General features: G+C 48.6%; 1 protein-coding gene across 1 annotated transcript; it reads right to left on the bottom strand.

The window, feature by feature from the left end:
* Window positions 1–4422: 4422 nt before the first annotated feature.
* On the bottom strand, window positions 4423–11803 carry LOC117856502 (transcription factor PCF7). The gene is made up of 2 exons (XM_034738853.2): window positions 11735–11803; window positions 4423–5833 (listed from the first exon to the last, which is right to left on the bottom strand). The coding sequence occupies exons 1-2, from the start codon at window positions 11801–11803 to the stop codon at window positions 4628–4630; spliced, it is 1275 nt and encodes a 424-aa protein (XP_034594744.1). The 3' UTR covers window positions 4423–4627.
* Window positions 11804–12006: the final 203 nt, after the last annotated feature.

Genomic DNA, 12006 nt, shown 5'->3' with positions numbered 1-12006 from the left:
GTCCGAAAGAATTGGCAAGAAGATATGAAATTTACTTTTGATGTAGCCAAGTACGATAGGATTTTTGACGAGTTGCTTAAACTTGGGCACCTAAAAATTTCTCATACTATACCTCCGTTTGAAGAGTTGAAAAGGAAAGCATATTGCAAGTTCCATAATACTTTCTCACATGCCACTAATGATTGCAATGTGTTTCGCCGGCAAATACAATCGGCCATTAATGAAGGTCGTTTGACTTTTCATGAAATGCAAGTTGATCAAAATCCTTTTTCGGTGAATACTCTTGAGTTGACAAATCCTAAAGTGCTAATTCGGCCGGATCAAGCCGAAAAGGATAAAGGGAAGAATGTGATTATTGGTGAAGGAAGACCTGAGAAAAAGGTGCCTCAAGTCACAGCAAAGACTTCTATGCTCGGGGGGCAAGGCAAAAGCAAGGCTACCGGTTCTGCATAGACCGGTCTGACCGGTTAGGGAACCGGTCTAACCGGTCATCCTAAAAAATCTGGAGCCAAGTGAGATCTGAAGAATAAGGCAAAGCTGACTTTCAAGGATCTGTTGGCCAAATATGAGAAGAAAGCATCTAGTCAGAAACAAGGGAGTCGGCATAATAAAGGTAAAAATCAAAAGCCGTCTTGTTCTTGTGAATATCATGCAAACTATGCTGCTGCATTACATACACCTTTTTGGCTGACTACGCCATGGTCTTGGCCATACCCCTACTATTATTCACCTCCTGATCATAAGGGTTTCTATATGCAACCATGTATTGCTTCATATTCTTCTGTATATTCAAACTGTGGTTCATTACAAAGACCAATTGTTGCTAGCAATAATCTGGTTAAAAGTGCACCCTTTTGTTACTAAAGGTGGTAAGAAAGATAGCAAGGAAGATTCAAAATACCTGCAGCCGAGGTGGTGTCCCTCAGGCTTATCTCATACTCAAAAAAGAAGGTTACAACGGATGCGGAAGCAAGAATCAATGGAGAAACAAGCAATGACTATACCAGCAAGGTCAGCAGCCACCAAACAGGTATGGAGGCCAAAGCAAGTTGTTTCTTAAATCAAGAACAAAGTTTATGGCCGATGAGACAATTATCGCTCTTAGAAAAAATATATGACCGATGTTGTGTTCATCATCATCCTTAGGCACTTTTGGACCAGGAGAGTATTTTCTGGCATACAAGCTTTACCAGAAAATAGGGGGGCATGTGTTGACGCCCAAAAGTGGCAGGACTTGGAAGATCCTGTCAGACCTGTCCAGACCGGTCTCCCAACCAGTTAGACCGATTCGAGAAAAGTTCCCAAAATACAAATTGGACTTCACCATGGCGTAGCTCTTGTTGAGAAGATCGAAATGCATATATGGAACGTCCGATTTGGACTTCGGATGAGAGAGTTATGCCCTCGGGAAGATCAGCACCCTCTGCAGATAGGTCAGACCGGTTGACCCCACCGGTCAGACCGGTTGGATCAAGGTGCTTCAAATGAAGATTGGACTCCACCATTGCATATATCTCATTGAGTAGAGCAAGATTCATATATAGAACGTCCGATTTGGAGTTCAGATGAGGGAGATACGACCTTCGCAAGATCTGCACCCGGGCAGACCGGTTGCCCAGGCTCTGTGTAATCCGAGTAGGAGTTGTGGTTTAGCACGAGTTGTATTAGGGTTTCGACTCCTGCGTGGGGAAGACCTTCCCTCCCTATAAATATAAAGGGATTCGGCCGATTGAGGACATCCAACCCAATCGACAAAAACCAATCTACTATCATCTTTTCCTTTATTCTTTTACTCTAGCTTTTCCAATCTACTACCTGTTGTTCTTCCTTCGTCTCGACGACGTCTGAAGGCACTCTAGGTGGCCTGCCGATCCTAGAGCAACCCTGCGTACGCCTGCCCCGCGGGATCCTTCCCGGACAAGTGTTCAAAGGTCTACCGTCGGCCTGCCCGACAACCGGTCAGATCGTTCCTAAAACCGGTCTGACCGGCCTGCGCCGAGGTGCTGCAGTGAGCCCCTCCGCCCGCCGCACGGTCGTGTGCGTTCGTGTGTTGGCCCAAAAAGGCGTCAACACTATGTATACTTTCTATATAAAGGAAAAAAAATCCAGCCTTTTGCGTTGGTCAATGCATATAGAACCATCGTTAATTGCTTATTATTACACCATCAAAGTGTATGATATCGGAATGGTGAAAAAAAAGAAGATATACAACAAAGACTACATGCAAACACTAGCACATAGATTGGTTGCGTGCATGTACCTGGGTAGTACACAAATTATTTCCCTATAACTACATTACAATCAGGTGGCACTACTTAACTACTTCACTAATCTCTCCCTCTATTATACACCTGGTCTCTTTACTTCATGTTTTGCAACATGGTCACACGGTGTCTGTAGTCGATCCATACACTACAAACACTTACAATTATTCATATGTAAGCTAACACTGGCGAATCATACCAAACGCAGAAGCAATTTCGATGATGAATTTGCTAATATGATATTAGTAATAACTTCAGTGTGGTACTACCACTGGTGAAATATGGTCTCCTGTTTCATGTTTTACAATGTGGTCATAGTGTCCGTAGTCCGTACAAACACCTAGCGTTATTAGTAATTTACACAAATTAGTAATATCATTACTAGGTAGTAAAAGCTTTTTAAGGGGTAATTGCATGTAGTGTTGTGTTGGGGACACCATATTTCCATCTGTAGAGTGAGATGATGTCACAAACTAACTGAAATAGTTGGAGACTACCTTAATTTTCACTAATTAACCGGTGTACAGCACAAAATAAATGTACCATCATATGTAGTTTGTACTAAACAGAAGTAAGTTTGGATATAATTATGAAAAATATCCACCTTTCATTCAAGTCCGTAAGTACCCAATGAATCTTTTTAAAAGATTAGTACTTCGTACCGCGTTCCAAACCGGCAGGCCTCTTCTTGTGTTGTAGTGTGGTTGCAGTAATAAACGTCCATGCCTTTTTATTTTATTTCCTACTACAAGCTGGAACGACAAAGTACAAACGGTCTGCGAGCACTATATGCAAAAGAGAGTGGCCATAGCTGGCGACTGCGGATCTGCTCTGTGGCAGTAGAAAGTGACCTATCCTCAGCATCTTCAAATGGGAAAGAGAGCCCGCAATCATTGTGTGCCATACTTTTATCTACCACGTTCGATGTCTGAGCAAGCTGAGCTCCAATGCAGAAGAGAGGGGGGGAGCGATTTACCCGGCCCTTTGCTCTACAACGGCAGCTTTCCCATTCCACTACGTCCTGCAAGCTGCAAATCTGCTGTCTGCAGCAGCAAAACAGCGTGCGAAAAGGAAAAACCTTCAGAAGAATATGGATTTGTGAACCGTTGTGTGCTTTCCCAAAAGAGTATGTATGTGATGACCAGTTTCTCTTTCAGACAAACGGGACGGGAATTCTGTTTCGTCAAGCAAATGGAAGCATCTCCCTTTTTAGTTTCAATCCAAAGTTTGAAGTTCATCAGACAAATTCATGATATTTCCCCCCCGGAAGCTGTGTGTGTTCGTTGTGGTAGATCTGTTGTGAGGTCGATGCAATGACAGGTATGTGCATGCATGGGAATGAGCAAGATGTACATACTTCCATGAACTGGCGAACAAAAATTCAGAGGAATATGGAGGCTGACATGCAAAGCAGCAAGTCCCTAGGCTAAAAACAACCAGAAGCGAACACCGGCGGGCTCTGCGCCGAGCCCCTGCCAAATTAGCAGGTCGTTGATATGCTATTGTCCCGGCCCCTTTCATGCAATTGTCAGGGGTACGGCATGCCATCCATGCAATTTTCAGAAGATTCACAGTCTCTGGTGAGCGGAAAGATACCCCCAAACAGTGAAAGCAAAGGGAAGAGGAAAGTGGGGAGGAGGCCAAGCAAAGATACCACACTCACTTCCAATAATAGAGGCATGCAATGCATATGCATCGAGCAGCGGCCGTCCCCCCTATCATTATCGGCATGGAGACATCAGAGGCAAACAGCACAGCACTTGCACTCCAGCTGCTACAGGGGACTAAGCTGGTTTTAAATTCAGCTGCCGGTCTCTTTGTTTATTCACATTGCCCCGATCCGATCCCTTTTGCTGCTTTCTTCCTGCCCCTGCGTCGCCTACAGAGGCTACAACATATCATTGGAGCCCTGAAATTGCCTGCTTTATGGAATCAGGATCTAGGCCGGGGGCGACAACCTTCAAATTGGCTAAAGGCCGCCCGGAATCTTCCTTAGAATAATGAGGCGAGAAACATTAAAAGGTCCAAAGGGGGAAACCCGTCGAGAGATCACGCTACTGTCTCGTCTCATCGTCACCACATCTTGTCCATGCCGAGAATCATGAAAGGGAGAAAAGGAAAACAGGCAGTAGCAACTAATGCAACAGTAACGGCTGTCTAGTTCCAACTTCCAAGGGAACGACTTGATTAAACCTTAGTTATACATGCATGAATAATATAGCAGCAGCAGCTAGCCAGCTAATGGAAAATTCCATCGCCTAATAAACAAACTCCTACATGAAATGACATACAACTGATCGACCAGATCAATGGAGAGTGCGTGTTATTAGAAAGCTCACACACCTCATAAGCACCATGATATATCACTCTCTCATCGCCTCGCTTCCTTGCTCCTCCTCGCTCTGGAGCCGCTGGGCCGCTGCCGGCGCGAGGAACCCCATGAACCCGCCGCCGGCGCCAACCAGATGGCTGAACCCGATCTGCCCAGCCATTGCCGCTGGCTGGTGGATCGCGGCGAGAGGGTCTAGCCAAGTGCGGGCGGACGACGCCCACCCGCCACTGGACTGAAGGGGTTCCCCTTGGGAGAAGAGCTGGCTCTGGTGCTCTAGCCCTTGCCGCGGCTGCGCGCCGAACATGTAGCCGTCGCCATTGCCGGCGCCGCGGCCGTCTCCCGCGCCGCTCTCCGAGGCATGCCACGGCGGCATTCTCTGGCCGTGCTCCGGCCAGCCTGGGACGCCTGCACCAGAGATCATACCTTGATGGCTGAAGATCTGGTGCTGGTTGGACTGGAGGGTGAGGCAAAGCTCCTGCGGCTGGCTGCTGGTCGTGCGCGACAGGAGGTCTGGCGGCGAGCCCCTGTACTCGTCGTGGGCGGGGGTGGTGCTGGCTGTCGACGACGAGGGGAATAAAGACTTGACGTTGCCGGAGACGCCATCGGCGCCGACTGAATGCGGAACGAACGAGCCGGCGGACACACCGCCGATGGCGCCACCGGGGTTGCCGAACCCGTAGGACGTCGAGGTCACCTGCTCGGCCGGCTCCGCGGCGGCATCTGCAGCCTCCGCGGCAGGCGGCGCCTCTGCCCGGTCCGGGAGCTCGTCGATGGCGTTCTTGGCGTTGCGGATGAGCCAGTCGACGGCTTTGCTGGGGCGGTCATAGCCTAGCCGGTCTTGCACGTCGTAGAACCGGATGGCCGTGTGCGCGGCGAGGCGGACGCGGCGGTCGCGCAGCCCGCGCGCCGTGCACACCTTGCTGTGGCGGTCCTTGCGCCCGGCTGCGGACCGCACGATGCGGCCGCTCCCGAATGCGGTCGCCAGGGCGTCCACGGGCGTCGACTCGCCGCTGCTGACGCCATCGCCGCCCGCTCCAGCTGCCCTCGACTGCTGCTGCCTCCGGTGGTGCTGGAGGTAGCTGAATCCTTGCTGGTGGTAGATCTGGAGCTGCTCCTGCGCCTGCGCTCTCTCCTTCTCCTGGAGCAGGTAGTGCAGGGTGCTGGTGGTGGCGGTAGGGTTGTTGCCCCAAGGGTCCAAGCCCTTGGACAACTGGTTCTTGTCCTCCTCCAGCTTGAGCTACCTCACTTGCACTCCCCACAGCAGGAAAGAAGAAAGAACGAAGAAGCTGGTAGGAATCAAAATGGGAAAGGAAAATCCCTAATTAATCACCTAAAGAGCCCGACTACAGCTGCATGCGATTGCCATGTATATCTTGCCCCGCGCCAAAGCTCACTCGGCTGGCCATGTTCGAGGAAAAAGATTTAATGGCCATGGGAACGAACCCCACAAGCACAACTCCGTCCGCAGGAGGCAGAAACCACACCGCCCCCAGCTTAATAGCTCCTGCGCTCTTGGTGGCCTGGGTGCAGCCGGCCGGCCTCTCTTTTGTGAAAGTGACAAGCAAAAGAGGGCAGTGCAGATCTTATCTCTCGGCAATCTCTTTGTGTGCAGCTAGCGAAGCTTACACTGGACGGGGAGGAGGAGGGAGGAAAAGAAGATCTAGCGGAGGAGAAAAAGATTAGGACCTCTCTACCAAAAGGTGAGAAAATTATTAGTATACTAGTACTACTACTTCTTACCTACACCTTGACAAGGACATGAGCTACTACCATATTGAGCTTAGGAAGATCATGTATCTCTTCTCCAATTTCTGTTCTCTTCATTTAATTTTTTGTGGGACTGTGTGGGTAAAGTGTGTAGAGAGAGATCGAGATAGAGTTGAAAGAGGCTGCGCTAGCCTGCTATAGATTGATAGGATGATGCAGGGAGAGGGAGGGAAGAGAGGGGTGGCGAGGACAGGCTCAGAGACAGGAGGAGTCAGGTTGTAGGGCAGAAACTTTGGTGAGATCACGTCTCCGTCTGCTTCAGTTCCTGATTTTAATTGATTAGGAGAAGCGACAATAAATTCTTCCCCCTCACTCTTCCTGCACAAGACTGTGCTGCTCCAATTGGACAGCCCCACATGCTGCACGATACACAAGCTGATTGTGTGCTACGTGTAATGATATTCTGTGGTGCCTACATGATGTGTTCTGGTTCACTGGTTGCAAAGTTGTTCACATGTTCCTGTGATGGAGAATTCCGTTACGATCATATCCATGTTTTCCCTTGTAGTTTAAACAATTGAACTTATAATTGTTTTCGGTTGCTCGTTCAATTTATTATGGGTGACGACTAGCCATGAGCTCTCATTTCACATTAAAAAGCTAAATGTGAGAAATAAAAAAAATGTATATAAGGATCCACGTATGCCTGTGACCTTCCTAATGCTTGTAAAATTTTGAAGTGTCATTGCCATGGGTAAATGTGGTCATGATGGCCGAACCCCACATTTCTGACAAATTACTTGAGAAAATATTTTTCTCTATTTACTATGATCAAATAATACAAAGCAAGTTATTTTTTCTTAGTTTTGGTCCTTCAAGATTCAACGTATTTTTTTCTCGATAAAGAAATAATACTATCCGAGAGCTTGCATCAACCAAACACGCAAACAAAGCCGTAGCTTCGGAATGTCGGAAGCTCACGACTTGCTTTGTCTAATACTCCCTCCCTCTGTTTCAAATGTAGGTCGTTTTGATTTTTTATAGATAGATTTTACTATATATCTAGACATAACATTATACTTAGGTGCATAGCAAAATCTATGTATCTAAAAAAATTCAAAACGACCTACATTTTGAAACGGAGGGAGTACCGATGTATAATAAAAACAATATGCTAAATAATATCTTTAGTTACTAGCTAAGTACACCACAAAATCATACACTTGCAAGATAAGGCGCTAGCTGATTTTGCATGATACATGCATTTACTTGTCAAACACAGATCCTGATGTGTGATTATTGTTTCAAGTAAGTAAATAGTGATGTTTTAGGCCCGTTCTAATGGGAGTTTCATTCATGTTAAGCGATGTGCCGCATGCGTGAATCTGATGATGAAGTAACGGAGAGAGATATACACTCTTTTCAAAACTCGAGAACTATTCCACATTCCCGTTAGGGGGAGAAATTTAATTTATTTCATCCGACGACACCCCGACCACCACATTATTTGACAACCTATGAAAGGACAAAATGACACTATGCACTAGGGAGGATTGTTTAATTCACCAAATTAAAAGTACTCTAAATGATGTGTCACTCTTGTAAACAACGAAATGTAACTTCCTATATATCCTTAATGAACTCTAGATCGACGGACCATAGGTGAAATGATCTTGGGCGGCCCCGTTTATGAGATGCCATGCCATTTTCCAAGGTCATCCCGTCTAGGTGATTCGTCGAGATTAGTTGCCACATGCAGGTGTACGTTGCCCAATTAGAGCAGATGAGGAGCACTCCAGGCTACTTGGATGGTCCACAAGCTCGAATGATACTCTTTTATAGGACATTTTTTTGAATATTAGAGTGCCACTCTTTGCATGACTTTCTGCAGGTCACCCTAATTAAAGTCAAAGGCATTATGGAACAGTTGGTGGTCTAACCTGTTGAGTTTACTTGGAGTCTTCCCTGCACTTGACAAATAAGCTTCATGATGAGACAAAGGACGGAAGTCATGCATGTTTTGACCAAACCCTTTGATCCCGTACGTGTAGGTGTTTGGATATCCTGTAAACTTTAGCACATGTCATGTCGAATATTCGGATACTAATTAGGAGTATTAAACATAGTCTAATTACAAAACTAATTGCACAAATGGAGTCTAATTCATGGACGAATCTATTAAGCCTAATTAGTTCATAATTTGACAGTGTGGTGCTACCGTAACCATTTGCTAATGATGGATTAATTAGCCTTAATAGATTCGTCTCGTGAATTAGACTCCATCTGTGCAATTAATTTTGTAAATAGCTCATGTTTAGTCCTTCTAATTAGCATTCGAACATCCGATGTGGCCCTGCTAAAGTTTAGCACCTCGTATCTAAATTGTTTGTTTCTTTAGTCCCTCCTAAAATTCCTGTCACATCGAATGTTTGGATAGTATTAAACATAGACTAATTACAAAACCAATTGCACAAATGGAGACTAATTTGCGAGACGAATCTATTAAGCCTAATTAGTCCATGATTTAACAATGTGATGCTACAGTAAACATGTGCTAATGATGAATTAATTAGGCTTAGTAGATTCATCTCATGAATTAGCCTCCATCTGTGTAATTAGTTTTATAATTAGCTCATGTTTAGTCTTTCTAATTAGCCTCCGAATATTCGATGTGACATGAATTTTAGTCCGGACTAAAGATCCAAACACCTCTCTGCGCAACATGGTCAAAGTTGTGTGAGAAAACAATATACTACGATGTCCGTCTTTCTTTCATCATTTTGTTCAAATGTGTATTCAGTATGAGATAGGGATTTTGGTTCATCAGCAAGGAATTATTCACCCAAACGCGCACACACCCGGGTAACTAATAATCTGTTACAGTTCAACTTTCAAGTATACGATGCTCATGGTAATGCCACCAAAATAATTTGATCCGATTGGAAAGAAAACTACCGCTAATCATGTATCAGAAATGCTGTAAACTGGATATTTGTTGCCGTCCTTGAGTTGATGTCATTTTGTATGTTTGATGATCTGTCCATTTTAGCATTTACCACCCTGTTCCACAGTACCCGAACCCTATCTGGCTCTTCCTGAAGGCCCCTATCGGAGTAGACGACGTACGGCGGCCTCTCTTCTCTCCCCGCCGTCGTACCGCCTAGCTACCGCGGCTGGTACAAAGAGTACCCGACCGCGCCATCACGCAGGCACAGTCGCCCTTCCTCCCCGCCATTAACTACGCCAAGCAGACTACGCCCCGGTAGCTGCAGCCGAGCTGCGAGGGCTAGGGGCCGGGGCGCGCGCTGCCGCTGCGCGCGCTAGCTACACACTACTGATAGCCAGATCCATCGGCTGATCGGCTCCTGCCTGCGTGCACTCAATGCCAATGCATGCATACGCCCGCGCGCGGCCAATTATTCGAGACCAGACAATTGGTTTTATTGGACCGTCCTCTCGTGCCGCTGGGTCGCGTCGCGTCGTCGTCGCCGTCGCCGTCCCTGCCGCGCGCGGGCGTATGCATGCTCGGTGGCTCCCCCCGCTCGCTCCTTCCAGTCCGGTCCGGTTGTTTATTAGGTGCGGCGGCCGGGGCCGGCGGCGCCATTGCTAAACTCGGTTAACCTCTACTTGCCCGAAATAAATCGGTCCCAGGAAAGCCTCTGTGAGCTTCCTCGCTCACATTCAATTGTGTATCATGTCGATCACCTTCCCCGGCCGGTCGCCGGCCAAAAGACGTAGCTGCTGCCTGCCTGCTAGTGCTAGAACTAAGCTAGAAGTCTACTGGAACCCTTGCATGCCCCGGCCGTCCGCTACTCCGCTCCTTTGCTGCGCATCAATGCAGGTAGTAGGCTCGGGTCCACGGCCACTTCTCTTCTTTCCTGCGCGCGGCATGTCCGACGACAGTACTGTGGACATGTCACGTGTATGCGCATGTTACTGTGTACTGAAGATACTTTATTCAAAACAAGTGTACACTTATGCTAGTGTGATCTTAGTTCGTTAAGTACGGCTTAATACTCATGGATTCTTCAGTTATTAACTTTGAAAAGATTGTTAAGCTAACTGCATATCACATCAGTCCGGCCGGGCAGGTGTCCGATCAAATAAGTGCACACCATCCTTACCAAACAAAATAAATACACTATCTGCATGCTGCAAAAAAAATGATTGGAATATCCATGCGCCACGGCCAAGGCCAATACATATGTTCTCTTCTTTTCTCTCTCTCTCGGCGAGGCTGATCGTGCATGTTTGAAAGTTGAAACTGATCTGCTTGCAACCGCCGATGCAGAGTAGAAGTATTTAACGACCATGGGTAGAACTTAGAATTACCGTTGGAGCGGTGAAAAATGCATGCATGCATGCTGGGTAACAATGCCCTGATCGATCGCTTCTTCATTCCCAGCGCAAGTTTACACTCGCAAGTCGCAAATATTATTGCGCAGTTGCTTGGTCTGTTGGGCATCGATTGATCGCCTGGATCTTTATGTCCCTACACAAGTAGCAGGAGCAGCCGATCGCCAACTCGCCATACTAGCTGTTAATGCTGATCACATGAATCTCGGGCACAAGCTAGCAAATGCATCCCTGCCATCAATATGTAGACAAAAACGCTGTACGCCTGCAGAATGAATGTCAATCAAACAGGAGTTAATACCACGCCCGCCGGTATGAGATGTTGCCTTCGGCCGCGTTCGCTTCGTTCGTTGTAACTCCTTTTTGTTCGAGCCAAAAACAACAAAATTCTACTTCGACGGCTTTGAGACTACACCGGAGCCAATCGCCAATGACTCTTGCTTGCAGCTCTGTCGCGATCGATCTCGGGCCCTTGATGTAGTTTTCACCGATCGAGGGACAGTTTAACCAGGCTAATAAGCCGATCGATCGAGATGTGCAGGTGGCTCTTTGTGCCTGACGCGTCACGCACGTCGTGCTCGCGGTTTTAGCTTCGCTTTGCTGGCCGGCCTCCCCCGCCGCGTCCTTTTCAGCCTTTTGCGGCGGCTCCAAGTGTCCCGCCGCGCGCTCGATCGGGGCCCCAAGTCCGCGCTAGCAAGGCAAAGCCAAGCCCGCGCGTGGGGTTCGGCCCGTAGCGCGCGCCACGAGCTAGCCGTCCTTCACGAGGCACACCATACCAAACCCACCCGCCCGCCACGGCGCCAGTACCACGGGGGCACTTCCCCACCGAGCAAATCTGCCTCAGATCACGTGTCACGCGCCCGAGTACGGCGACCGCCCGCTCGCCTGCTCGTCACGCATGCGGCCGCGCGCGGCCGAGGAAGCCGCCACGCGCGTGCGTCCGAGCAAAGGGCCCCTCTCTCTCTCTCTCTCTCTCTCTCTCTCTCTCTCTCTCTCTCTCTCTCTCTCTCTCTCTCTCTCTCTCTCTCTCTCTCTCTCTCTCGGCCGCGCGCAGATCGATCGACAGGCGGCTCACCCGGGCACGAGCTAGGGCCGCGACAATTCGGCAGGAGGAGGTGGCGACGGGGGTGAGCGCGACGTGCATGGCGGGCGGGCCGGGGGCCCTCCGTGTGGCCACTCCGCAGCGTTGGCGCCGGGCGGGACGTGAAGGTGAAGCCAACCGGCCAGCGCAGCGGCCCCCTTGCCAGGGAGAGACGCCCCGCAGCAGGGGGCGATCGGCACCGGCCGGGTCGAGCGCGACGCGTCAGGGCCGCGCTGGAGCGTGCGTGCCTGCCTGCGCCCGGCCGG

The sequence above is a fragment of the Setaria viridis genome, chromosome 5 (genome assembly GCF_005286985.2).
Source record: "Setaria viridis chromosome 5, Setaria_viridis_v4.0, whole genome shotgun sequence".
Classification (NCBI taxonomy): domain Eukaryota; kingdom Viridiplantae; phylum Streptophyta; class Magnoliopsida; order Poales; family Poaceae; genus Setaria; species Setaria viridis.
Note: the sequence above shows the minus strand (reverse complement) of the source record. Positions and strands in the feature narration are given on the sequence as shown.

Coding starts and splice junctions, on each gene's coding strand:
- LOC117856502 (XM_034738853.2), bottom strand. CDS start 11,803: ATGCACGTCGCGCTCACCCCCGTCGCCACCTCCTCCTGCCGAATTGTC. Junction 5,834..11,734: donor CGGCCCTAGCTCGTGCCCGG/GTGAGCCGCCTG, acceptor CAAGTGAGGTAG/CTCAAGCTGGAGGAGGACAA.